Source organism: Oncorhynchus tshawytscha, linkage group LG21, assembly GCF_018296145.1.
Source record: "Oncorhynchus tshawytscha isolate Ot180627B linkage group LG21, Otsh_v2.0, whole genome shotgun sequence".
NCBI lineage: Eukaryota > Metazoa > Chordata > Actinopteri > Salmoniformes > Salmonidae > Oncorhynchus > Oncorhynchus tshawytscha.
The window spans coordinates 6074725-6100186 of NC_056449.1; the positions used below are offsets into that span (position 1 = coordinate 6074725).

General features: G+C 42.9%; 1 protein-coding gene across 2 annotated transcripts in view; it reads right to left on the reverse strand.

Moving 5' to 3' along the window:
- Positions 1 to 25462, reverse strand: part of LOC112220770 (platelet-derived growth factor receptor beta) — a 58876-nt gene that overhangs the window by 7596 nt on the left and 25818 nt on the right. The window contains exons 2-22 of one of the 2 annotated variants that reach the window (XM_024382654.2): positions 23355 to 23430; positions 22713 to 22994; positions 21939 to 22196; positions 21451 to 21581; positions 20011 to 20176; positions 18782 to 18962; positions 18267 to 18382; positions 17839 to 17962; positions 17360 to 17568; positions 16974 to 17068; positions 16709 to 16838; positions 16452 to 16556; positions 16243 to 16353; positions 12826 to 12985; positions 10025 to 10191; positions 5970 to 6088; positions 2743 to 2865; positions 2429 to 2540; positions 1738 to 1837; positions 1515 to 1620; positions 906 to 1195 (exon numbers count right to left, since the gene is read on the reverse strand). In XM_024382654.2, the coding sequence (XP_024238422.1) occupies positions 906 to 1195; positions 1515 to 1620; positions 1738 to 1837; positions 2429 to 2540; positions 2743 to 2865; positions 5970 to 6088; positions 10025 to 10191; positions 12826 to 12985; positions 16243 to 16353; positions 16452 to 16556; positions 16709 to 16838; positions 16974 to 17068; positions 17360 to 17568; positions 17839 to 17962; positions 18267 to 18382; positions 18782 to 18962; positions 20011 to 20176; positions 21451 to 21581; positions 21939 to 22196; positions 22713 to 22994; positions 23355 to 23403 (3134 nt within the window). In that variant the 5' untranslated portion in view covers positions 23404 to 23430. Of the gene's footprint in view, positions 1 to 905; positions 1196 to 1514; positions 1621 to 1737; positions 1838 to 2428; positions 2541 to 2742; positions 2866 to 5969; positions 6089 to 10024; positions 10192 to 12825; positions 12986 to 16242; positions 16354 to 16451; positions 16557 to 16708; positions 16842 to 16973; positions 17069 to 17359; positions 17569 to 17838; positions 17963 to 18266; positions 18383 to 18781; positions 18963 to 20010; positions 20177 to 21450; positions 21582 to 21938; positions 22197 to 22712; positions 22995 to 23354; positions 23431 to 25462 lie in introns of both variants that reach the window. The other variant, XM_024382653.2, reaches the window with a different exon arrangement.

A 25462-nucleotide genomic window follows, 5' to 3' on the forward strand; every position in this document is an offset into this window, starting at 1 on the left:
CACTGGGGCAAAGCTGCCTGCCATCCAGGACCTCTACACCAGGCGGTGTCAGAGGAAGGCCCTGAAAATTGTCAAAGCCCCCAGCCACCACAGTCATAGACTGTTCTCTCTACTACCGCATGGAAAGCGGTACCGGAGTGCCAAGTCTAGGACAAAAAGGCTTCTCAACAGTTTTTACCCCCAAGCCATAAGACTCCTGAACAGGTAACCAAATGGTTACCCGGACTATTTGCATTGTGTGCCTCCCCCCAACCCCCCTTTATGCTGCTGCTACTCTCTGTTTATCTTATATGCATAGTCACTTTAACTATACATTCATGAACATACTATTTCAATTGGCCCGACCAACCAGTGCTCCCGCACATAGGCTAACCGGGCTATCTGCATTATGTCCCACCACCCGCCAACCCCTCTTTTTACGCTACTGCTACTCTCTGTTCATCATATATGCATAGTCACTTTAACCATACCCACATGTACATACTACCTCAATAAGCCTGACTAACCGGTGTCTGTATTAAAGCCTTGCTACTCTTGTCTTTTTACTTTTGTTTTATTTCTTTTACTTACCTACACACACACACACACACACACATACTTTTTCCCCCTTCTCCGACACTATTGGTTACAGCCTGTAAGTAAGCATTTAACTGTATTTGGCGCACGTGACAAATAAACTTTGATTTTGATTTGATTCTTAATGTTTAGTACACACAGTGTATACATGGTAAGATAAGACCAATTTTTATTGAAATCCCACGTATGGCTCTGTGTGTTGGTGTTGTAACTATACAAGTTCCTCTAGAGTAAATATGCATTATCTTTCCTGCATGCTCAGCATTTGGCACACATTTTCAGTCAGTCAGTCAGTGTTTGTAGTCATGAAGTACTTTAGACAGCCATACCTCGCGGGGCTTTCCATTTGCATGCGGTTGGCCTCGGAGAAGACTTCCTCCTGAGGCTTGGGGTCTGGGATGGGAATGATGTAGTCATTGTAGGAGGTAGTCACTTCCTCTCCATCTGCCTCCGGTCTAAAGTCTCCAGTTAGGGGGTAGGGGTTGAGATCCTGGAGGGAGTCAGGGGCGGTGGAGGGGGTGATGGCTGGGGTGAGGAAGGGGGAGGAGAGCCTGGGTTTGGTTCTGACCACGGCCGGGTGGTCACTCTTGAAGAACTCGTCGTTGACTTGGCAGTATCTCTGTACCAATAATTATAGTCAATTAGATACATCTCAGTGATCAATGTCAGATCTGTCCATAGTCAATACACACTTAAAGGAAAACCCCACCCAAAAACTATATTTTGGTATTTGTTTCATTCGTCCATTCTTGACAAAATGTTTTACTTGTCAGCAATCAGTTTTTTAAGATATGTAACTTACAAAATACAGAAATCATCCCCGTATGATGCATTTTGCATTCAGCAAAAATGTGATCGTTTTCATAGATGGATGTGGAAGTACTGTTGGTCCTCAGATGCAATGTGTAAGGGGAAAAAAACCTATATTAATAGGATACCTTTTTATAGCTGTCAGTGAGCATGTTCCCCATGGTGTGCACCAGAAAGGAGAACTCTGGCCTCTTCTCATGCTTCTCATCCCAGCACTTCTGCATCACTTCATAACTGGAGGACAGAATGACTTCCTTAGTTGAACATTTTAACTGAACTTGTCACTAAAAAAAAGAACTGACAGAAGACATGATTAGAGAGAGGAGTTTGAGAGTGACGGTAGAGACTTACACTTCGTCTGTGGCGTGGTTAGGTTTGGCCATGCGATAGCCTCTCTTTAAGGCACTGTAAAACAGCTCATTCATAGGAAGGTCAGGGTAAGGGGTTCCTCCTGATAAAATATCAACCATTCAAGTATTTAAAGGCTGATCATGCTGAATCAGGAGTGTCTAAAAGTTCTCAAATCTCGAATGAAACAAGAATCATGACGTATTTGGCTTCCTACGAATAACACTGTTCACGCTGTTTCACGCTAAATTAATCACTTCTCAATAGGTACTCTTCTTATCACAGCCGTTCCAAAAGCATTTGTAAAAATCCCTAAATGAATTGATAATAAACCCGGACTGTAGCTAATAACAACAAAACCTTGTCTGATCCTAAATAGACTCAGGATTAGACAAGCTGATTGTCTTGTCCTCTTAAGATGATTGTCTTGTCCTCTTAAGATGATTGTCTTGTCCTCTTAAGATGATTGTCTTGTCCTCTTAACTTTATTGCCTGTTTGTTTAAACATGGTATTGACAGCCTTTTGAAACCTCTATACTAACATACATTAAATAAACCAGTTCATCAGACCGCTCATGCTACTACTGACCTTTCTGAACGAAATCCAGTTAATGGGTTGTTTCGATTCAATCAGACAGTAATCTCTTTGAACTATCAGTTAATAATGAATGGATTCCATTTCCCGTCCACGTACCAAGGGTGAAGATCTCCCAGAGCAAGATGCCATAGGACCACACGTCACTCAGGGTGGTGTACAGGTTATGGAAGATACTCTCTGGGGCCATCCACTTCAGGGGCAGGAATGTCTGAGAGGGCCAGAATTAGAGAGAACGTTCGCATCAGCCAGGTACTTAAAGGAAGGTTACAGCAGAAGTTATGGCTTACAATTTAAATCAGAAGAAAGTTGTAATTTATGGTGTTTTAACTGGTGTTTTAATGTTATCTTTCAAACTTTGTCTTATTTAATGTGTATGTGTATGAGTGACCCTTAGTGAGCCTGCCACTCACGCTGCCTTTGGAGATGTAGTTGGAATCATGCATGATGTCTCTGGCTAGGCCAAAGTCACAGATCTTCACCAGTTTCCCCTCACAGATCAACACGTTCCTGGCGGCCAGGTCACGATGGACACACTGGGGAGGAGAGGGTTTTAAATGAGCAATCTGCAGTTGCTACATTTATTTTTGGACTTATAAATGTGTGACATATTATGTACCCATTGATTCTTGAAGCATAGGACGTATATATGCCTCATGAGCTTTACTGTAATACCCAACAACAACATTGATGAAATGCCTACCACAATAACGGACAGTATCAAGTTCTGTACACACCATGTGATCCCCATGGAAACCACCAGGTTATTTCCGAATGACAAACGACGGATTTAATGGCGAGATCAAAAACGCATTACGGATGAAGAAGATTGCATTCTCCCATCGGGATATGCAGTCCCTGCACCAACTGAACATCTCCCTCAAACATGCCATCCAACGAGCCACACTAAGGTACAATGACAAGGTGGAGGTGGAAAACAGCAACGTGATTGCTAAGCAGGTCTTTCAAAAAGTCAGGAAGTTGGCAGGCTACTCTGACAAACCATCTTCACTGGCTCATGATGACCCACTCGCCTTGTCCAAAAACCTCAACAACTTCTTCTCAAGTAGAAAAAAAGAGGAGGAAGGAAAGCGCAGCTAAGGTACACAATAGTAGATTTTGGTAGACAGAAGGAGCACCTTTTTGGTAAAAGGGGTAAAATGGTTATCAAAAAGCAAGGAGGACCAAGGCACTCTTCATTTAATTAATTATTAAAATGCCTTGATTTGTATGGCATGTTCAACAGAAACAAAGTTCCGGCTGCATGGCCTTCGTCAGGGAGTACAAAGAAACTTCTTCTCATGTTTTGATACCCACATTTTGATACCCACTATGAGCCAGAAGCTGTGAGAACTTGCTGGATGCCCTCCACTCTACTGATTCCCATGGCCCACTCTTCAGTGAAGAGGTGGCGGCATACCAGCGGAAAGCTTCGGTAAGTTCAAGGCCAGGCGGGTGTCGAGTCCTAAAAGCCTGAGCTGCTGAGCTTAGCCCTATCCATAGCCTTTCACCTACCGCTATCCACTGGCACAATCCCCACCCTATGGAAAACATCTACCATCGTGCCCATTCCTAAAATGTCTACCTCGACTGAGTTCAACCGGCAAGTTGCTCTCAAGTCACTGATCATGAAATTCTTGGAAAGACTGGTTCTTAACATCCTACTACTACCCACCGTTCACTCCTCCCTTGATCCCTACCAGTTTGTTACAAAGCAGGGAGAGGAACGGATGACACGATGGTCTGCAGCCTGCACAGGCTCCTGGAACACCTGGAGGGAATGGGGAATTACGCACACATCCTGTTTGTGGGTTTAAGCTACGCCTTCAACACCATCCAACGACACACGATGATCCAGAAGCTCAGTAACCTAGACATATCTCCCACCATCATTCGCTGGATCCACAACTCTTTAAGTGGCACCTCAGGCCGTGAGATTAGATAACATCCAGTCCTCTGTAAGCATCACCAACACTGTTGTTTGTTTCTTCTGTGTTTTCATATTTGTTTTAGGTATTCCTGTGTGAGCTGGGCCAAGATTTTCCTATTGTAGGACAATAAATGGGATTCTGATTCTGATCCGGTCAGTGGGATAATCTACTTTAAAAGTACTACTTAAGTATTTTTTGGGGGCATCTGTACTTTACTATTTATATTTTTGACAACTTTTACTTTTACTTCATTACATTCCTAAAGAAAAGAAGGTACTTTTTACTCCATACATTTTCCCTGACACCCAAAAGTACTAGTTACATTTTGAATGCTTAGCAGGACAGGAAAATGGTCCAATTCACACACTTATCAAGAGAACATACCTGGCATCTCTACTGGTTCTGATCTGAAGGACTCACTAAACCCAAATGCTTAGTTTGTAAATTATGTCTGAGTGTTTCAAATATTTTACTGAGGCACAGTTCATATGAGTAAATATATGAAATTAAATAAATAAATTAGGCCCTAATCTATGGATTTCACATGACTCGGAATACAGATATGCATCTGTTGGTCACAGATACCTTAAAGGTAGGGCAATACATCTCATTCGCATATAGTTGATCAGGCTGTTGATTGTGGCCTGTGGAATGTTGTCCCACTCCTCTTCAATGTCTGTGCTTAGTTACTGGATATTGGCGGGAAATGTAACACGCTACACGTCAATCCAGGGCATCCCAAACATGCTCAATGGGTGACATGTCTGATGAGTACGCAGGCCATGGAAGAAATGGGACCTTTTCAGTATCCAGGAATTGTGTAACAGATCCTTGCGACATGGGGCCGTGCATAATCGTGCTAAAACACAATGCTATACACGTGGTATGCGGTTCTGAGGCTGGTTCGACGTACTGCCAATTTCTCTAAAACGAGTTTGGAGGCGACTTATAGTAGAGAAATTGATGTTAAATTCTCTGGCAACAGCTTTGTTGGACATTCCTGCAGTCAGCATGCTTATTGCACGCTCCCTCGAGACTTGAGACGTCAGTGGCATTGTGTTTTGTGTCAAAACTGCACATTTTAAAGTGGCCTTTTATTGTCCCAGTACAATTTGCACCTGCGGAATGATCATGCCATTTCATCAGCTTCTTGATATGCAACACCTGCCAGGTGGATGGATTATCTTGTAAAAGGAGAAATGCTCACTAACAGGGAGGTAAACAAATTTGTGCATACAATTTGAGAGAAATACGCTTTTTGTGCATTTCTGGGATCCTATATTTCAGCTCATGAAACATGGGACCAACACTTTACATGTTGTGTTTATATTTTTGTTTAGTGGACATATCAAACTATAATTTTATATGTCATTTTGGATCAGTTGTTGCATCCATAGCTCTGTGTATTTGAGAGTGGTTACATTTCTCCAGCCCCATCTATCAGCTTTTAACCAAAACATTAGCAGGGAAGATGCTTTGTTATTGTTTCAACTGCTTGATTGCCCATGTAAACAACCGGGTTATAGGAAGCCACGGTCAGACTGGACATTAACTATTGATGGTGAAGTACATTCTATATCCATATCTACAGCTCTGTAATTACTGTGCCTGGCTCAATAAAGGGTAAATGATAAATAAATATATATATATCAATAAAAGTTTAGATTCCATGGAATAAATAAAGGCTGAGTAAATAAAACATTACATACATTCTTGGAGGCGAGGAACTCCATGCCTTTGGCCACCTGGTAGCTGAAGCCGATGAGGTCAGTATAGCTAAGTGTAGTAGAGTCACTGATGAACAGGGCAGGGTCCATTGTGATCTGGTCTGGAGGGAGAGCAGAGACAGGGATGGCAGGGTTCATTAATGAGGTAACAAAGAGAGACAATGTAAAGTTGAATAGATGTTCAGGTGATACACATGGACAGTATACACTGAGAGTACGAAACATCAATAACAAATAAAATACAAATCAAACTTTATTTGTCACAAGCGCCGAATACAACAAGTGTAGACCTTAACGTGAAATGCTTATGTACAAGCCCTTTACCAACAGTGCAGTTTAAGAAGAGTTAAGAACATATTTACAGAATAAACTAAAATAAATATAGGTAACACAATAACATTACAATAACGAGGCTATATACAGGGGGTACCGAGTCAGTGTGCAGGGGTACTGGTTAGATTTGTACATTTGTACATGTAGGTAGGTGTGACGTGACTATGCATAGATAATAAACAAAGAGTAGCAGAAGTGTACAAAACAAATGGAGGGGGGTCAATGTAATAGTCCAGTGGTCATTTGATTAATTGTTCAGCAGCCTTATGGCTTGGGGGTAAACGCTGTTAAGGAGCCTTTTGGTCCTAGACGTGGCGCTCCGGTACCGCTTGCCTGGTGGTAGCAGAAAAAACAGTCCTTGACTGGAGTCTCTGACAATTTTATGGGCTGTCCTCTGACACCACCTACAATATAGGTCTTGGGTTTCTGGGCCGTACGCACTACCCTCTGTAGCGCCTTATGGGGCGGCAGGATAGCCTAGTGGTTAGAGTGTTGGACTAGTAACCGAAAGGTTGCAAATTCAAATCCCCGAGCTGACAAGGTACAAATCTGCCCCTGAACAGGCAGTTAACCAACTGTTCCTAGGCCGTCATTGAAAATAAGAATTTGTTCTTAACTGACTTGCCTAGTTAAATAAAGGTTTATATATATATGGTCAGATGCCGAGCAGTTGCCATACCAGGCGGTGATGAAACTGGCCACAATGCTCTCGATGGTGCAGCTGGATCTGGGGACCCATGCCAAATCTTTTCAGTCTCCTGAGGGGGGAAAGGTTTTGTTGTGCCCTCTTCACGACAATCTTGGTGTGTTTGGACCATGATAGGTCGTTGGTGATGTGGACACCAGGGAACTTGAAACTATCGACACACTCCACTACAGCCCAGTTGATGATAATGGGGGCCTGTTCGGCCTTCCTTTTCCTGTCGTCCACGAACAGCTCCTTTGTCTTGCTCACATTGAGGGAGAGGTTGTTGTCCTAGCACCACACCGCCAGTTCTCTGACCTCGTTGTCGGTAATCAGGCCTACCATTGTTGTCAGCAAACTTAATGATGGTTTTAGAGTCAGTTTTTGGCCACGCAGTCGTGGGTGAAAAGGGAGTACAGGAGGGGACTAAGTACACACCCTGAGGGGCCTCACTGTTGAGGATCAGCGTGGCAGACGTGTTGTTGCCTACCCTTACCAGCTGGGGGCAGCCCGTCAGGAAGTCCAGGATCCAGTTGCAGAGGGAGGTGTTTAGTACCAGGGTCCTTATCTTAGTGATGAGCTTCGTGGGCACTATGGTGTTAAACGCTGAGCTGTAGTCAATAAACAGCATTCTCACATAGGTGTTCCTTTGGTCCAGCTGGGAAAGGGCAGTGTGGAGTGCGATTGAGATTGTGTTATCTGTGGATCTGTTGCGGTGGTATGTGAATTGGAGTGTGTCTAGGGTATCCGGGAGAATGCTGTTGATGAGAGCCATGACCAGCCTTTGAAAGCACTTCATGGCTACCAATATGAGTGCTACAGGCGGTAATAATTTAGGCAGGTTACCTTCACTTCCTTGGGCACAGGGACTATGGTGGTCTGCTTGAAACATGTAGGTATTACAGACTAAGTCATTGAGAGGTTGAAAATGTCAGTGAAGACACTTGCCAGTTGGTCCGCGCATGCTTTGAGTACACATCCTGGTAATCCATCTGGCACCGCGGCTTTGTGAATGTTGATATGTTTAAAGGTCTTGCTCACATCGGCTACCGAGAGCGTTATCATACAGTCATCCAGGACAGCTGGTGACCTTGTGCATGCTTCAATGTTTCTTGCCTCGAAGCGAACATTAAATGCATTTAGCTCGTCTGGTAGGCTCGCGTCACTGGGCAGCTCGCATCTGGGTTTCCTTTTGTAGTCTGTAATAGTTTTCAAGCCCTGCCACATCGGATGGGCGCCAGAGACGGTGTAGTAGGATTCAATCTTAATCCTGTATTGACATTTTGCTTGTTTGATAGTTCGTCTGAGGGCATTGCGCAATTTCTTATAGGCGTCCAGATTAGTGTTCTCTGCTTGAAAGCTGCAGCTCTAGCCTTTAGCTCGATGTGGATGTTGCCTGTAATCCATGGCTTCTGCTTGGAATATGTGTGTACGGTCACTGTGGGGACGACGACGTCGATGCACTTATTGATGACGCCGATGACTGAGGTGGTATACTCCTCAGTGCCATTGGATGAATCCCGGAACATATTCCAGTCTGCTAGAAAAACAGTTCTGTAGTGTAGCATCCACTTCATCTGACCACTTCCGTATTGACTGAGTCACTGGTACTTCCTGCATTAGTTTTTGTTTGTAAGCAGGAATCAGGAGGATAGAATTATGGTCAGATTTGCCAAATGGAGGGCGGGGGAGAGCTTTGTACGCATCTCTGTGTGTGGAGTAAAGGTGGTCTAGAGTTTTTTTTCCTCTGGTTGCACATGTGACATGCTGGTATAAAAATTTGGTAAAACTGATTTAAGTTTGCCTGCATTAAAGTCCCCAGCCACTAGGAGCGCCACTTCTGGGTGAGCATTTTCTTGTTTGCTTATGGCCTTATAGAGTTGGTTGAGTGCGGTCTTAGTGCCTGCATCGGTCTGTGGTGGTAAATAGACGGCTACAAATAATATGTATTTGAACTCTCTTGGCAGATAGTGTGGCCTACAGCTTATCATGAGGTACTCTATCTCAGACGAGCAATACCTCGAGACTTCTTTAATATTAGCGATCACGCACTAGCTGTTATTGACAAAAAGACTCACACCCCCCACCCCTCGTTTTACCAGACGTGGCTTCTCTGTTCTGCCGGTGCATTGAAAATCCCTCCAGCTCTATATTATCCACGTTGTCATTCAGCCGCGACTCGGTGAAACACAAGATATTACAGTTCTTAATGTTTTCTTTTTCAATGATTGCATGTTAGCAAGTTGATGGCAGTGGTCATTTACTCGCTCGCCTACGGATTCTCTAAAGGCAGCCCAATCTGCATTCTCTTTTACTCTGTCTTTTCTTCACGCAAATGACAGGGATTTGGGCCTGTTCCAGGAGAGCAGTATATCTTTCTCATCAGACTCGTTAAAGGAAAAAGCTTCTTCCAGTTCGTGGTGAGTAATCACAGTTCTGATGTCCAGAAGTTATTTTTGGTCATAAGAGACGGTAGCAGCAACATTATGTACAAAATAAGTTAAAAAAATAAGTTCCAAACAATGCAAAAACGAACAAAATAGCACAATTGGTTACGGGCATGTAAAACGTCAGCCATCCTCTTCGGCGGCATTTTAACACCTGCTCTTTCCTTGGCGGCTGACTAGGTGAATCCAGGTGAAAGCTATGATCCCTTATTGATGTCATACACAATCCATGTCTCAGTTGTCTCAAGGCTTAAAAATCATTCTTTAACCTGTCTCCTCCCCTTCATTTACACTGATTGAAGTGGATTTAACAAGTGACATCAATAAGGGATCATAGTTTTCACCTGGATTCAACTGGTCAGTGTATGCCATGGAAGGAGCAGGTGTCCTTAGTGTTTTGTAAACTCACTGTACATAGAGGCTCTGTAGGTCAAATGAACAACTAACCCAACCTCCTGTGCTTTCTCTTCTCATGTGCTTCCCATATGTTTGACATATAACAGACCTAAAATATACAAAGTATACAGTACACTTGAGCTTTGTTGTGGCTCTGTATTTCTTGACCTCTATACCTTGTTCCTGGTAATGGTCGTGCTGATAGGGAGACTCATAGGGAGAAGGCTGGATGTCAGCGTATTTGATGGTGTCTTTCAGCTCTTGCATGGGGACGTACACTGTGGGCTCGTCCTTACTCATGTCCATGTAACCACCGTCACACTCACTGCCAAATGACACGTAGCTGCCAAGATATTTGGGACACATTAGGGTAAAGTATAATAAATAAAAAAACACATGGTCATCTCTGTCTGTATGGCCTCATTTTGTAATTGAATGTCTACAGATGTAGGATCTAAATGTAATAACCCTGCAGCAGGAAATTGAAATGATTATGTGGATTATAATGAATGGACATTTTTGTGGTTGATACATTTTTTTGTAAGGGAAAAACAAGTCTGAAATTTCAAAGTGGAAATGACAAACTTCAGAAGCCTTTCTAAAGCTCAAATACACAACACGTTTACATTTCCTGCCTTGCAGAAAAGTTATCCTGCAACAGGGTGATTCAATTAAGATCCTACATACAATTCACTTAGAAATGTCCTTGTTTTTGAAAGAAAAGCACATTTTTTTATCCATTAAAATAACATAATATTGATCAGAAATACAGTGTAGACATTGTTAATGTTGTAAATGACTATTGTAGCTGGAAACTGTTGATTTTTAATGGAATATCTACATAGGCGTACAGAGGCCCATTATCAGAAACCTTCACTCCTGTGTTCCAATGGCACGTTGTGTTAGCTTATCCAAGTTTATAATTTTAAAAGGCTAATTGATCATTAGAAAACCTTTTTGCAATTATGTTAGCACAGCTGAAAACTATTGTCCTGATTAAAAAAGCAAGAAAAAACTGGCCTTCTTTACAGTATTTGGAGCATCAGCATTTGTGGGTTCAATTACAGGCTCAAAATGGCCAGAAACAAAGAACTTTCTTCTGAAACTCGTCAGCCTATTCTTGTTCTGAGAAATGAAGGCTATTCCTTGCGAGAAATTGGCATGAAACTGAAGATCTCGTACAATGCTGTGTACTGCCTAGAAGGCCAGCATCCTGGAATCGCCTCTTCACTGATGATGTTGAGACTGGTGTTTTGCGGGCACTATTTAATGAAGCTGCCAGTTGAGGACTTGTGAGACATCTGTTTCTCAAACTAGACACTATAATGTACTTGTCCTCTTGCTCAGTTGTGCACCAGGGGCTCACACTCGTCTTTCTATTTCTATTCTGGTTCAAGCCCATAATTAAAATTCCTCAAACATTCAAGTATTATACACCATTTTAAAGATAAACTTCTTGTAAATCCAGCCACAGTGTCCGATTTCAAATAGGCTTTATGGCAAAAGCACACCAAACGATTATGTTAGGTCAGCACCTAGTCACAGAAAACCATACAGCCATTTTCCAGCCAAGGAGAGAGCTCACAAAAGTCAGAAATAACGATTAAATGAATCACTAACCTTTGATGGTCTTCATCAGATTGCACTCACAGAACTTCATGTTACACAATAAATGTGTGTTTTGTTCGATAAAGTTAATCTGTATGTCCAAAAAACTCATTTGAAATTGGTGTGTTATGTTCAGAAATGCATTGTCTCAAACAAACATCCGGTGAAAGTGCAGAGAGCCACATCAAAAAACAGAAATAGTCATAATAAACATTGATAAAAGATACAAGTGTTATGCATGGAATTATAGATAAACGTCTCCTTAATGCAACCGCTGTGTCAGAAAGGCTTTACAGCGAAAGCACATCTTGCGATTATGTTAGGTCAGCACCTAGCCACAGAAAAAGATACAGCCATTTTCCAAAGAAGTAGAGGTGTCACAAAAGTCAGAAATAGCATTATAAATATTCACTTACCTTTGATGATCTTCATTGGAATGCACTCCCAGGAATCCCAGCTCCACAATAAATGTTTGTTTTGTTCGATAAAGTCCATCATTTATGTCCAAATACCTCCTTTTTGTTTGCGCGTTTAGCCCAGTAAACTAAATGCTCAATGCGCGATCGCTAAGTTCAGATGGAAAGTCAAAAAAGTTATATTAGAGTTTGTAGAAACATTTCAAACGACGTATAGAATCAATCTTTAGGATGTTTTTATCATGAATCGTCAATAATGTTTCAACCTGACAATTCCTTTGTCTTTAGAAATTAAAAGGAATGCAGCTACCTCTCACAGCCACGCGCATGACTTAGCTCATGGCATTCTGCCAGACACCTGGCTCAAACAGCTATTATTCGCTCCCCCTTCACAGTGGAAGCCTGAAACAAGGTTCTAAAGACTGTTGACATCTAGTGGAAGCCTTAGGAAGTGCAATATGACCCCACAGAAACTGTATATTGGATATGCAATCTCTTGAAAAACTACAAACCACAGATTTCCCACTTCCTGGTTAGATTTTTTCTCAGGTTTTTGCCTGCCATATGAGGTCTGTTATACTCACAGACAGTGTTTTCTATCCAAATCTACTAATTATATGCATATGCTAGCTTTTGGACCTGAGTAGCAGGCAGTTTACTCTGGGCACCTTATTCATCCAAGATACTCAATACTACCCCCCAGTCCCAAAGAAGTGTTAACAATGTCTACACTGTATTTCTGATCAATTTGATGTTATTTTAATGGGCAAAAATGTGCTTGTCTTTCAAAAACAAGGACATTTCTAAGTGACCCCAAACTTTTGAATGGTAGTGTATGTCTTTCTCCCATTCATATGTGGTTGTATTTTATCCACGCACTGGCCAATATAACCTCTTCTTTATCTTCCAAATGAAGACCTGAGTGAACCACCAGATGAGGAGGTAGCTCTCACCCTTTCCTTTGGCTGAGAGGGGTGCTCCCTCCAGAGATGCGGCAGCCAGAGTCCTCCTGGTTCTTCTCAAGGTAGTACTGCAGGAACGTGTGCTTGTTCTTGTGTAAGTAGTCCACCAGGTCTCCATAGCAACAGTACTCTGTCACCAGGTAGAGAGGGCCTGAGAAGTTGGGTGCCACAAAAGGGACATTTTTATCTTCATTGGGGAAGAGTTTGTGTGAACTATTGTATTACACATACAGTGGGAGAACAAGTATTTGATACACTGCCGATTTTGCAGGTTTTCCTACTTACAAAACATGTATAGGTCTGTAAATGTTATCATAGGTACACTTCAACTGTGAGAGACGGAATCTAAAACAAAAATCCAGAAACTCACATTGCATGATTTTTAAGTAATTAATTTGCATTTTATTGCATGACATAAGTATATAAGTATTTGATCACCTACCAACCAGTAAGAATTCCGGCTCTCACAGACCTGTTCATTTTTCTTTAAGAAGCCCTCCTGTTCTCCACTCATTACCTGTATAAAAGACACCTGTCCACACACTCAATCAAACAGACTCCAACCTCTCCACAATGGCCAAGACCAGAGAGCTGTGTAAGGACATCAGGGATAAAATTGTAGACCTGCACAAGGCTGGGATGGGCTACAGGACAATAGGCAAGCAGCTTGGTGAGAAGGCAACAACTGTTGGCGCAATTATTAGAAAATGGAACAAGTTCAAGATGACGGTCAATCACCCTCGGTCTGGGGCTCCATGCAAGATCTCACCTCGTGGGGCATCAATGATCATGAGAAAGGTGAGGGATCAGCCCAAAACTACACGGCAGGACCTGATCAATGACCTGAAGAGAGCTGGGACTACAGTCTCAAAGAAAACCATTAGTAACACACTACGCCGTCATGGATTAAAATCCTGCAGCGCACGCAAGGTCCCCCTGCTCAAGCCAGCGCATGTCCAGGCCCATCTGAAGTTTACCAATGACCATCTGGATGATCCAGAGGAGGAATGGGAGAAGGTCATGTGGTCTGATGAGACAAAAATAGAGCTTTTTGGTCTAAAATCCACTCCCCGTGTTTTGAGGAAGAAGAAGGATGAGTACCATCCCAACCGTGAAGCATGGAGGTGGAAACATCTTTCTTTGAGGATGCTTTTCTGGGGACAGGATGACTGCACCGTATTGAGGGGAGGGTGGATGGAGCCATGTTTTGCGAGATCTTGGCCAACAATCTCCTTCCCTCAGTAAGAGCATTGAAGATGGGTCGTGGCTGGGTCTTCCAGCATGACAACGACCCGAAACACACAGCCAGGGCAACTAAGGAGTGGCTCCGTAAGAAGCATCTCAAGGTCCTGGAGTGACCTAGCCAGACCTGAACCCAATAGAAAATCTTTGGAGGGAGCTGAAAGTCCGTATTGCCCAGCGACAGCCTCGAAACCTGAAGGATCTGGAGAAGGTCTGTATGGAGGAGTGGGCCAAAATCCCTGCTGCAGTGTGTGCAAACCTGGTCAAGAACTACAGGAGACGTATGATCTCTGTAATTGCAAACAAAGGTTTCTGTACCAAATATTAAGTTCTGCTTTTCTGATGTATCAAATACTTATGTCATGCAATAAAATGCAAATCAATTACTTAAAAATCATACAATGTGATTTTCTGGATTTTTGTTTTAGATTCTGACGCTCACAGTTGAAGTGTACCTATAATAAAAATGACAGACCTCTACATGCTTTGTAAGTAGGAAAACCTGCAAAACCGGCAGTGCTAACAATGTTAACAATGTTCCAGCATACAGTGCCTTGCATAAGTATTCACCCCCTTGGTGTTTTTTTATTTGGATTGTAATGAAATGAAAAAATAATTTATTTAAAAAAAATTAATCTAAATAAAAAACGAAAAGTGGTGCATGCATATCTATTCACCCCCTTGCTATGAAGCCCCTAAATAAGATCTGGTACAACCAATTACCTTCAGAAGTCACACAATTAGTTAAATAAAGTCCACCTGTTTGCAATCTAAGTGTCACATGATCTGTCACACGATCTCAGTATATATACACCTGTTCTGAAAGGCCACAGAGTTTGCAACACCACTAAGCAAGGGGCACCACCAAGCAAGCGGCACCATGAAGAAAAGGAGCTCTCCAAACAGGTCAGGGCCAAAGTTGTGGAGAAGTACAGATCAGGGTTGGGTTATATAAACATTTCAGAAACTTTGAACATCCTACGGAGCACCATTAAATCCATTATTAAAAAATGGAAAGAATATGGCACCACAACAAACCTGCCAAGAGATGGCCAGCCACCAAAATTCACGGACCAGGCAATGAGGGCATTTATCAAAGAGGAAACAAAGAGACCAAAGATCACCCTGAAGAAGCTGCAAAGCTCCACAGTGGAGATTGGAGTATCTGTCCATAGGATCACTTTAAGCCGTACAATCCACAGAACTGAGCTTTATGGAAGTTATAGTGGCCAGAAAAAAATAAGCAAACATGTTTGGTGTTCGCCAAAAGGTATGTGGGAGACTCCCCAATCACATGAAAGAAGGTGCTGGTCAGATGAACTAAAATTGAGCCAACACCTATCATCACCCCAAGAACACCATCACCCCGAGAACACCATCCCCACAGTGTAGCATGGTGGTGGCGGCATCATGCTGTGGGGATGTTTTTCATTGGCAGGGACTGGGAAACTGGTCAGAATTGAAGGAATGATGGATGGCGCTAAATACAGGGAAGTTCTTGTGGAAAACCTGTTTCAGTCTTCCAGAGATTTGAGACTGGGACGGAGGTTCACCTTCCAGCAGGACAATGACCATAAGCATACTGCTAAAGCAACACTCAAGTGGCTTAAGGGGAAACATTTAAATGTCTTGGAATGGCCTAGTCAAAGCCCAGACTTCAATCCAATTGATAATTTGTGGTATGACTTAAAGATTTTTGTACACCAGCGGAACCCATCCAACTTGAAGGAGCTGGAGCAGTTTTGCCTTGAAGAATGGGCAAAAATCCCAGTGGCTAGATGTGCCAAGCTTATACAGACACCCCAAGATACCTGCAGCTGTAATTGCTGCAAAAGGTGGCTCTACAAAGTATTAACTTTTGGAGGGTGAATAGTTATGCATGCTCAAGTTTTCTGTTTTTTCATCTTATTTCTTGTTTATTTCCCAATAAAAATGATTTTGAATCTTCAAAGTGGTAGGCATGTTGTGTAAATCAAATGATACAAACCCCCCCAAATCCATTTTAAATCCAGGTTGTAAGGCAACAAAATAGGAAAAATGCCAAGGGGGGTGAATACTTTCGCAAGCCACTGTACATGCTGTTGCCCTAGGTCTGGGATTTCAGAGACTAATGACATTAGGTTGTGAGCTTGTGATTGTTGCTGTGGTGAAGGGGGCAGGGCTCACCCTGTTTGGTGCAGGCCCCCAGCAGGTTGACAATGTTGAGGTGAGGACCCAGGTGGCTCATGATCTTCAGCTCTGACATTAGAGCCTGGGTCTCACTCCTCCTGGCCGTGGCTGGAGGAGTGTTCAGAGGTCAAAGAACTGAAGCATGAAACAGACTGGCATACAGGCTTAAAACTACCTCTATGCTGAAGATGATTTTTCTCACTTACATTTGAGCATTTTCACTGCCACTTTCATGCTGGACTGGGTATGACTGAGACCATACGCGGTCGCTTCGACCACCCTGCCGAATGCTCCGGACCCAAGAGTACGACCTGGAACACAACACAAACATTGCACAAATCAGAACAGTCAATATGAACAGTAACTTGTATCTGTCTCTATTAAATACACTATCAAATAAAGATTTGGGGTAGCCCCATAGACATCATTGGCACCCCCTTCCTCCATGGTTCCTGGTCCTTACCCAGCACCAGGCTGTCTCGGGGCATCTCCCAGGCAAGGTCATAGGGCAGATGGATGGGGTCAACGTAGATGTACTCATGTCCGTCTAGACTCACTGACTCGATCACCTTCCACCTGATCTCATAGCGAGGCTTCTGAGGCAACACACAAGAGTAAGAGTTATCCAATCACTCAGGCACATTGAGATACCATGAGTGAGTTAGTAATTGTACTTCATTTTGCATAGTTGTTTTAACATTGTTCACTGTGTCTTTGTGTAGTCTCACCTTCCTCCACACAGCGATGAGGATGATGATAGAGATGATGATGATGACTACCAGGGCTAGAACCGCAGCCAACACTGCCACCTGGGAGAAAAAAGCTTGAACACAACACAGAACATTAACATCCAACTTATTATATTATTATATAGTTATTATATAGTTGACATAGTCACAAAGAGCATTTGTTCCTAGTATTAACATTCACACCATTATTTATTTACAGTACACCCTGCAACTCTCCAGGACTGTCTAGTTACAGTATGTACTTTGATAAATGCAACCCCTTAGGTAGATGATACGCATCGAAATACAAATATCCCCATAGATAAAATGTTGCTCTTCGATAATGGCAATAGCATCATTGTTTGGTTCTATCTTTAGATACATACTGCTGGACACCAGTTTGACGTCCCTCCTGCGGAGTCCTCTCTCGTTGCTGGCCTCGCAGCGGACGCTCACCTGCTGGGGCTTGTGGAAGATGACCTGGCTGCGGACTTGGCCCACCATACGGCTCTCGTTGAAGCTGACGTTGGTCTGGACGCTCAGGGTCTCAGGGTCTGACACTAGGGGCTGCCACACTGTGCTCCGGTTACTGCACCTGGGAGAGATGTTATAATGATAACTACAGGTGTTTCAATAGTACAGTAGTAAATGTTAACTACTACTACTGCTACCTTCACTCAGGTGTGTCTGAGGTAAATGCTGTGAGCTAATGCACTCGGGTATAGAAGCTGTCTGATAATCCATAGTTGGCCTGATCAGTTTAAACTGTGATTGCTAAAACAAAACAAGCTAAGTCTGCCCTCTAGTGTCCAGAGTGTGACAGAATGCCAGACACTGACAGTGTGATGATGATGACATGACCCACTTGAGCATGCTGTCACAGCTGAACCACTGGATGGTGGGGGAAGGTACCCCCTCAGCCACACAGGTCACTGCATGCCTCTTCCCAGGGAGGTGGTGGTCCGACAGGTCTGTGATCTGAGGGGGGACTACACAGAGAGGGGTACAGGATTAGGAATGACATATCCCATGAATCTAGATGATAAGTGTAGGTATATGTTGAGCCAGGGTGGAATTTCAATAGTCTTAAGTTACTTTTTATTATCATCGCCTCTCATTTATTTATACTGATCTCAAAGCATAGGGAGTGTGAAAGCAATGGAGCTACATCCATGGTGGATGCAGTTCTTTCAAATCAGTGCTGATGACAAAAGGTAAAGGAGGAGAAGGAACCACTTAGCAGACGACTGATATACACCACATTGGTTTACGTTGGTTGCAAAGGCGACTCACCTTTGACCTCTAGATCAAAGGTCAATTTCTTGGTGTCATCGCCGTTGGCGACGTGAACGGTGTAGAGGCCTTTCTGTTCTGTCCTGATCCTCACCAGGGTCAACGTGCTGACGTACCTGAGATAGAAGGGTAATGGGAAACCACACCGTTATAAATGTTGGTTTACTGATCCTGGAAAAATGGGTTTATCTTAATAAATCCATCAACATCGCTAAAACCATAAAACCTCCTGAGACGCCCAGTCTCTATCAGTCAACAGCAGATAAAGCCTAGACAGCAGGTAACCCAACACCCAGCAGGAACCAGAGGCAGACTAAGACCATTTCTGAGGGGTAAATTACCCAGTTAGTCGCTAACGTAATGCATTGCATACCACACAAGTGGGATTGTAAATCTGGTTGCCTGATCTGTTTTATACTTTCATGTAACGACAAATAGAACAAACTCTATTGATCTAATCTGATAAATTCAATCTCCAGATTGATTAGAATTGATCGTCGTCCAGGTTGTCTCACCTGGTCTCATGCTCCTGCTTGGTGATTATGACGTTGTGACCGTTGACCGTGGCATCATCTTTGGTCCAGCGGACACGTGGAGGGGGGTAAGCTTCGATCTCCACCCTCAGCTCTACGTTCTGGTGCAGCTGGGCCGAGACATTACGATCCTGGATGGACCTCAGCTCCACGAAGCCTTGCTCTGACAGAAAGAAGGTTGTCATTAGTTAGTAAACGCATAATAAGTATAGTACCTCTGTGAACATTCTGCAAGAACATGTAGCCTGCGTTAAGGAATAAATAGCTTGACAAATGGGAGTTGAGAAGCTGAAACAGACAGGCACCCAGGGCAAGGGAAGAGGCCTTTAAATCTGTGATCCATATCTGCAGCCAATGTTTTCTGATGCCCAGCATGTATATGCTATGTTATCAAAAGTACTTTTTACTTCTCCTTTATCGTAACTACTATTTAAGAGTATTAAGTGTAATTCACTGTGTTTACAGTATGGCTGCTAAGTATAGTGGTTCCATATTGTGTAGGCTGAGGTGATCACAAAGCTTCCTAGTCAAATGGTTGAACTGTTTCGAGACTGAAACGAGGATCTGTCATTTCCAGTGGGCTGTCCAGTGTATTGGCCCAGAGCCATGTAGAGAGAAAGACTTGCAACATGAATGCCCTGGCTGTATGAAGAAGGCAGTTTATACATGTTTGACTTACCGTGGCCTAAATATAACACAACCTCAGTGGGAATAGGGTTAGCGTTCACAGAGGCACGACTGTCTCTTTGGCTACATCCAATCCTCAAAGAGGGTGATAGAGAAGAAATGTTGGGTTTTACCCTTCAAAAAACCTTCTGCTGACTTCCCTTTTGCAGCTTGTTAGACGCAGTTAAGTTGAATGAATTTCAATTATTTGAAGTGACTTCTAAGGTAAAGGCACAGTGCTGATTCCGATTCGACAATATCTCTCAGATTGGACACTTTGTACATAATGTTATCAGACAAAACACACAAAATCTCACACAAAACACAGATGTTGTGCTTGTATGTTCAGTGACGTTCACTAGCTAAATGCTAAAAAAATTTAAAATAAATTACATGTGGTTTATTTTTAATAGAACTCTCTCTCGCGTAGTGCATTGGGGTTCATATTATGAGTGATGCTCTTTCGGTCTCAAAAAAATTGCCTTAATAATAATCTATCCAGTCATTGTTTTTTTTTAGAGAATCTCTTCCTGTCTCCTTCTCACCAAGGATGGTGATGTTGACGTTGGCTGTGGCTCTCTGGTCCTGGACACCCTCATGGACATGACACGCGTACTGGCCCGTGTTGGCCAGCGTCACCTTGGAGACTATGAGGCGTGAGCGCATCTTCTGGGATGACAGGACGTCAGTCAGAGGCTCAATGGAGTCCACCTGACAGACACAGGGGAGGAAAGGGGAGCATACATTTTGTATTCCTTCTGAGAGAAGGCTATAGAAGTACAAACTAGGTAATATAGAAGTACAAACAAAGTAATATTAGATTCTACAAGTTTAACAGGATGTGTTGATTTTATCCACATGTATATCTATCAGTGAAATCCTATCACAAGAGCCTTCAAACCTCTTAAGGATCTGACACTTAAAAATAAAAAAAATAGCCTAAAATGACATACCCAAATCTAACTGACTGGAGCTCAGGACCTGAAGCAAGGACATTCATATTCTTGATACCATTTCAAAGGAAACACTTTGAAGTTTGTGGAAATGTGAAATCAATGTAGGAGAATATAACACATTAAATCTGGTAAAAGATAATACAAACAAATGCAAGAGAAAGGCCATAATATAATATTGCAGATTAGGCACAATTTCATATTGTGTGCAAAGTGTAAGATTGATCCAGTGAAGCATTGCAATACTGGACAATATTTTGTATCAAGTCTGCCCAAATGTGCCGAAATGGTCAATTTATACATTTACAAGTACATAGCTATAGAGAACATACACACATTATATGGTAATACAAAATGTAAGTTCACACACTCCCAGGAATGTCATACATGATGGATCATTAGCTAATACACGAACTTTCACACATCTAGATGGCCGGGCGGAGTGGGTGTAGAGCCAGAGACAGCAGGGGTTCAAACTATAGAACCTAGTTCCTACATTTTAATATAACAATAGATTTGATCAAACAAAACTATGCTACATTTTATCTCTGAGACCCTCAGGATGACAAATCAGAGCAAGATTACTGAATGTAAAGTACATTATTTACCTTCAGAGGTGAATGTATCAAACCAGTGGCCGTGATACATTTTTTGTTGTTGTGCACTCTCATCAGACAATAGCATGGTCTTTTTTTCACTGTAATAGCTACTGTAGCTACTGTTAGATTAACAATCATTTAAGCTTTCTGACCATAGAAGACATATGTCCTGGAAAGTTTGCTGTTACTTACAAAATCATGCTAATTACATTAGCGCACGTTAGCTCAACCGCCCCGGTATAGGGACACCGACCCCGTAGAGGTAAAACACTTTCACCACCAAAAAGATAGTGTATTATGAATGTTGATATGAAAACCATGTGTCTGTCATGAATGATATTTCCTGGGGACTTAACACATCTAGGTGTGGCTACACAGACATCTTGATGTAATTTGCTCTATGCCTTGTTCTCCTCTCTTCTCTCCCACTCACGTCTCTATTGGGATAGTCCCAGGAGAAGAAGACCAGCTCCACTCCGTGCACCGTGCAGTTCACGGTCAGAGGCTCGCCCTGCTTCAGCACCGTCTTAGACGCATTGATGTAGGCGTCGATCGTCTCCGGAACTAACACGGGAAATGTGTGGAAAGCGAAGAAAAGAAAGAAAAAGGGAGGGTGTGAGGGAGAGCGGGATAGAGATAATGAGTTCCTTGTTATTTTTAGACATTACCGTAAGGTGAAAGAGAACATATTGCTTACTTAGCAATATCACTGATATACAACCGCTTGAGACCATAGACTGATACCCTTGCAATACTGTCGTTGTTACATCCAGACATGCATATCAACAATGACGTGCATGGCCTGTACAGTACAATGAATGTCATGAAACGCTAGGTCTCTAGCCTTCTCTAGTCTCCTTCATTGTTACATCCCCAGGCCCATCTCTGACCCCCAGCCCCAGCCTCAGTCCAGGTACCCACCAACAATGCTGAATACGTAGAAAGCCTGGGACTCTTTCTCCTCCCCGTTCAGCTCTCCTCGGCACACATAGGTCCTGTCCTCCAGTGGCGCCCTGTAGCCCTCACTTGGGATGTAGACCCCCTTCAGGTGCATGTCACTGTCTCTTTCGTAGAGGGTGACGTTGATCTGGGGGTTGGTGACCACACACGGGATGATCCCCTCCTCGCTGGTCTTGGTCACCATGCCGTGGAAACTCTCAATGAACCACACATCAGGATCTGTGTGAGGAAGACGAGGGACGGGAAGACTTAGCATCACTTGAGGGATAAGAGGAATCATTTCACACCATATGAGGAATAAAAATATTTTCTTTATATTATGATTGAACCAAGATATTGAGGCCTATAAGTGTAGTTTGCTGTTACAATATCCAATATTTGCCTGGGCAGTGGGAACATAACAGTTGTCTAACCTAACCTATCTTTGTAAAAGTACAATAGCTGTGACAGAGTGTAAAGAGGGCGGCAGGTAGCCTAGCAGTTAGAGACGAGCCAGTAACCAGAGGGTTGCTGGTGTCAAATCCTAGATGCCGCTGTACCCTTGAGCAAGGCACTTAAACCACACTACAACGGTGCCGAGCGTGGCAGCCCTGCGCACCTCTCCAAAAAAAGCTGTATAAGTGTCTCTTGTAGGGGTTGTGTTAAAAGAAGAAGTACCATTTTCATTGGACCATGTGTCTAATTGATCAATAAAGTGATCTTAATCTAATTTTAAAGTTATAATAGTGTTCTCACCCGGAACAAAGACTGCCACCTCTATAGTCTCGTCAGTCCAAGCCTCGGTACAGACATATACTCCCGTTTGGCTCCACGTCACATTGTCCAGAATGAGAACACTGGTTGTGTTCTGGTTCTCCACTCCAAAAGAGGGAACGTTGTCATCCCGCTTGAACCTCCATTCGACCGTCCCCCAGCCAGAACAGGTAATGATCATGGAGTCACCCGCTGTCATGACGACTTCACTGTTGCTAGGGGAGATCTCCAGGCAACAGAACTCAGGACAGAAGTGTAAAAGAGCTGCAGTCAACACAAACAAGAAAAGGTCAGGTTTGGGATCAAATAGCTAGATCTTCAGGTCAAGGGTCAAAGGTTAATATAGCAATAACAACTCAGATATCCGTCCAATTACACAGCGATGACGGAAGTGACCAGTCTGGTAGGTTATGGAGGAGGGATGTTGACAGATCCTTTTAAGCTGATCAATGCTCTTTTCCATCCACATTAAAGAGCAATCTCTATGGCAAATTAGCTGGATACAAAGTTCAGGAGTTTTTCCCTACCATTTAACCTAACTAGGAAAGACTCAGGCTCTAGTCATGTTATATCTCACAGTTTATTTTCATGATATTTCAGTAGATGTGTGGTTGTTTCTCTCACCTGTAAGAATGGTTGTCAGATGGAGAGTGCATACTCTGACACTCCTCATGGTGATGCGCTTCAGGCGATAATTATTCTGCAAACAGATTTCAAAACAAAAACACTGAATATTGTAGTCTCCATTATAGCCCCTGTTTTCTTCACGACATTCCTCCCAGCATATTGAGTTTGACCCTTGTGTTAAAGACAAAGTCCCTACCCAGAGTTTCTATTTTACACTTGTCCTTCATACAGTAAATGGCTTATGACAAAATTATTGAGAGAGAGACATAGACGACTCCAAGGTTAGCGCAAGGGTGTTGTTCCCTCCTACGCTGGTTACTAGTGAGCTCAGGCATTCGGACAGCTCGGGGATCGGGACATGGGGAGGGTGGGACTCAGAGTTGGTCTGAACATTCTGAACTCATAACATCTTCTTAATATCTCTTCGCATACACTACTGATACGCTCATATCATGTTGGATGCATTTTACCCTTGTAAGACCAACAAGGTTAGGTCGAAACCAAGTTGGGAGCTTACTATATAAATCACATGTCATGACAGCACAATCTGTTCCTAATCCAAAGATACTGTATGCCACAGAAAGAACACAGGGCTAATCATAGACATGGACTTAACAGAGTAGATGCGGCTCTTAAAATACAATGGAAGGTTACTCCCCTCTCAATAATGAGATGTGAGTTCTGTACCCAACATTCCGGTTCTATGTTCTGAATGGGTTCACACATGAGAGGTATGTGATGGCTCGCTGCACAGGGACAGAACAATGTCGGAGAGTTTTTGTTCTTGTTTTGCCAGCGTTCTGTCCAACTAACGAACGGGTCAGTGTGTGCCTCCGCAACACTCTGCTGCTGGGGCTAAAACTACTCCACTGTCGTGTCAAAACCCTTCATTGGATTCCAAGTAAACAAAAGGCAACCACAGAACGGCAACAACAAACCATATTTTGGAGTTTGTTTGCTGATAAGCTGCTATGGTGATACAATGTGCAGTTTCGTGATTTAAAACACAACACTGAGGCAAAATCTCAAATGATACCCTATTCCCCAACAATGCTGCTGGGTATAAAACTACTCCACTGTCGTGTTGAACCCTTAATTGGATTCCAAGTAAACAAAAGTAATTAGGCAATAGCGGCAACCACAGAACGGCAATAGCAAACCATATTTGGGGTTTTGTTTACTGATAAGCTGCTATGGTGATACAATGTGTTGTTTCGTATTTTAAAACTCAACACTGAGGTAAAATCTCAAATGACACCCTCTTCCCCTTCAGAATGTATTATTTACATTCCTTGACATTTTGTTGTGTTACAAAGTAAGAATAAAATGGATTTCGATCTTCTCTCATCGCTGCAACTCCCCAACGGGGCTAGGGAGAGGTGAAGGTCGAGTCATGCGTCCTCCGAAACAAGACCCGCTTAACCCGGAAGTCAGCTGCACCAATGTGTCGGAGGAAACACTGTTCAACTGGCGACCGGAAGTCAGCCTGTAGGTGCCCGGCGAGCCACAAGGAGTCGCTAAAGCATGATGAGACAAGTAAAGCCTCCCCTCCCCCAGTCAAACCCTCCCCTAACCCGGATGACGCTGGGCAAAATATGTGCCGCCCTATGGGACTCACGGTCACGGCCGGTTGTGACACAGCCTGGTAACAAACCCGGGTCTGTAGTGACGCCTCAAGCACTGCGATGCAGTGCCTTAGACTGTTGTGCCACTCGGGAGGCCCATAGTTGTAATTTTTTGTCAATGATCTACACAAAATACTATGTAATGTCAAAGTGGAAGAAAAATCTATCAATTATAAAAATAAAAATAAAAAGATTAAAAATCTAGCACTAGTATATCTTGATTAAATAAGTATTCAACCCCCTGAGTCAATACATGTTAGAATCATCTTTGGCTGCGACTACAGCTGTGAGTGTTTCTGGGTAAGTCTCTAAAGCCTTATTCACATTGGCAGTTTGAAGTGACACCAATCAATATTTTTTCCGTATCTGATGCGAATCTGTTATTTTTCCTGCAGTCTGAACACCCAAAAGCCATATGGAATCTGATATTTCAATCCACATTTCAAACCACCTTCAGATATGGTTGAAATGAGATACAAA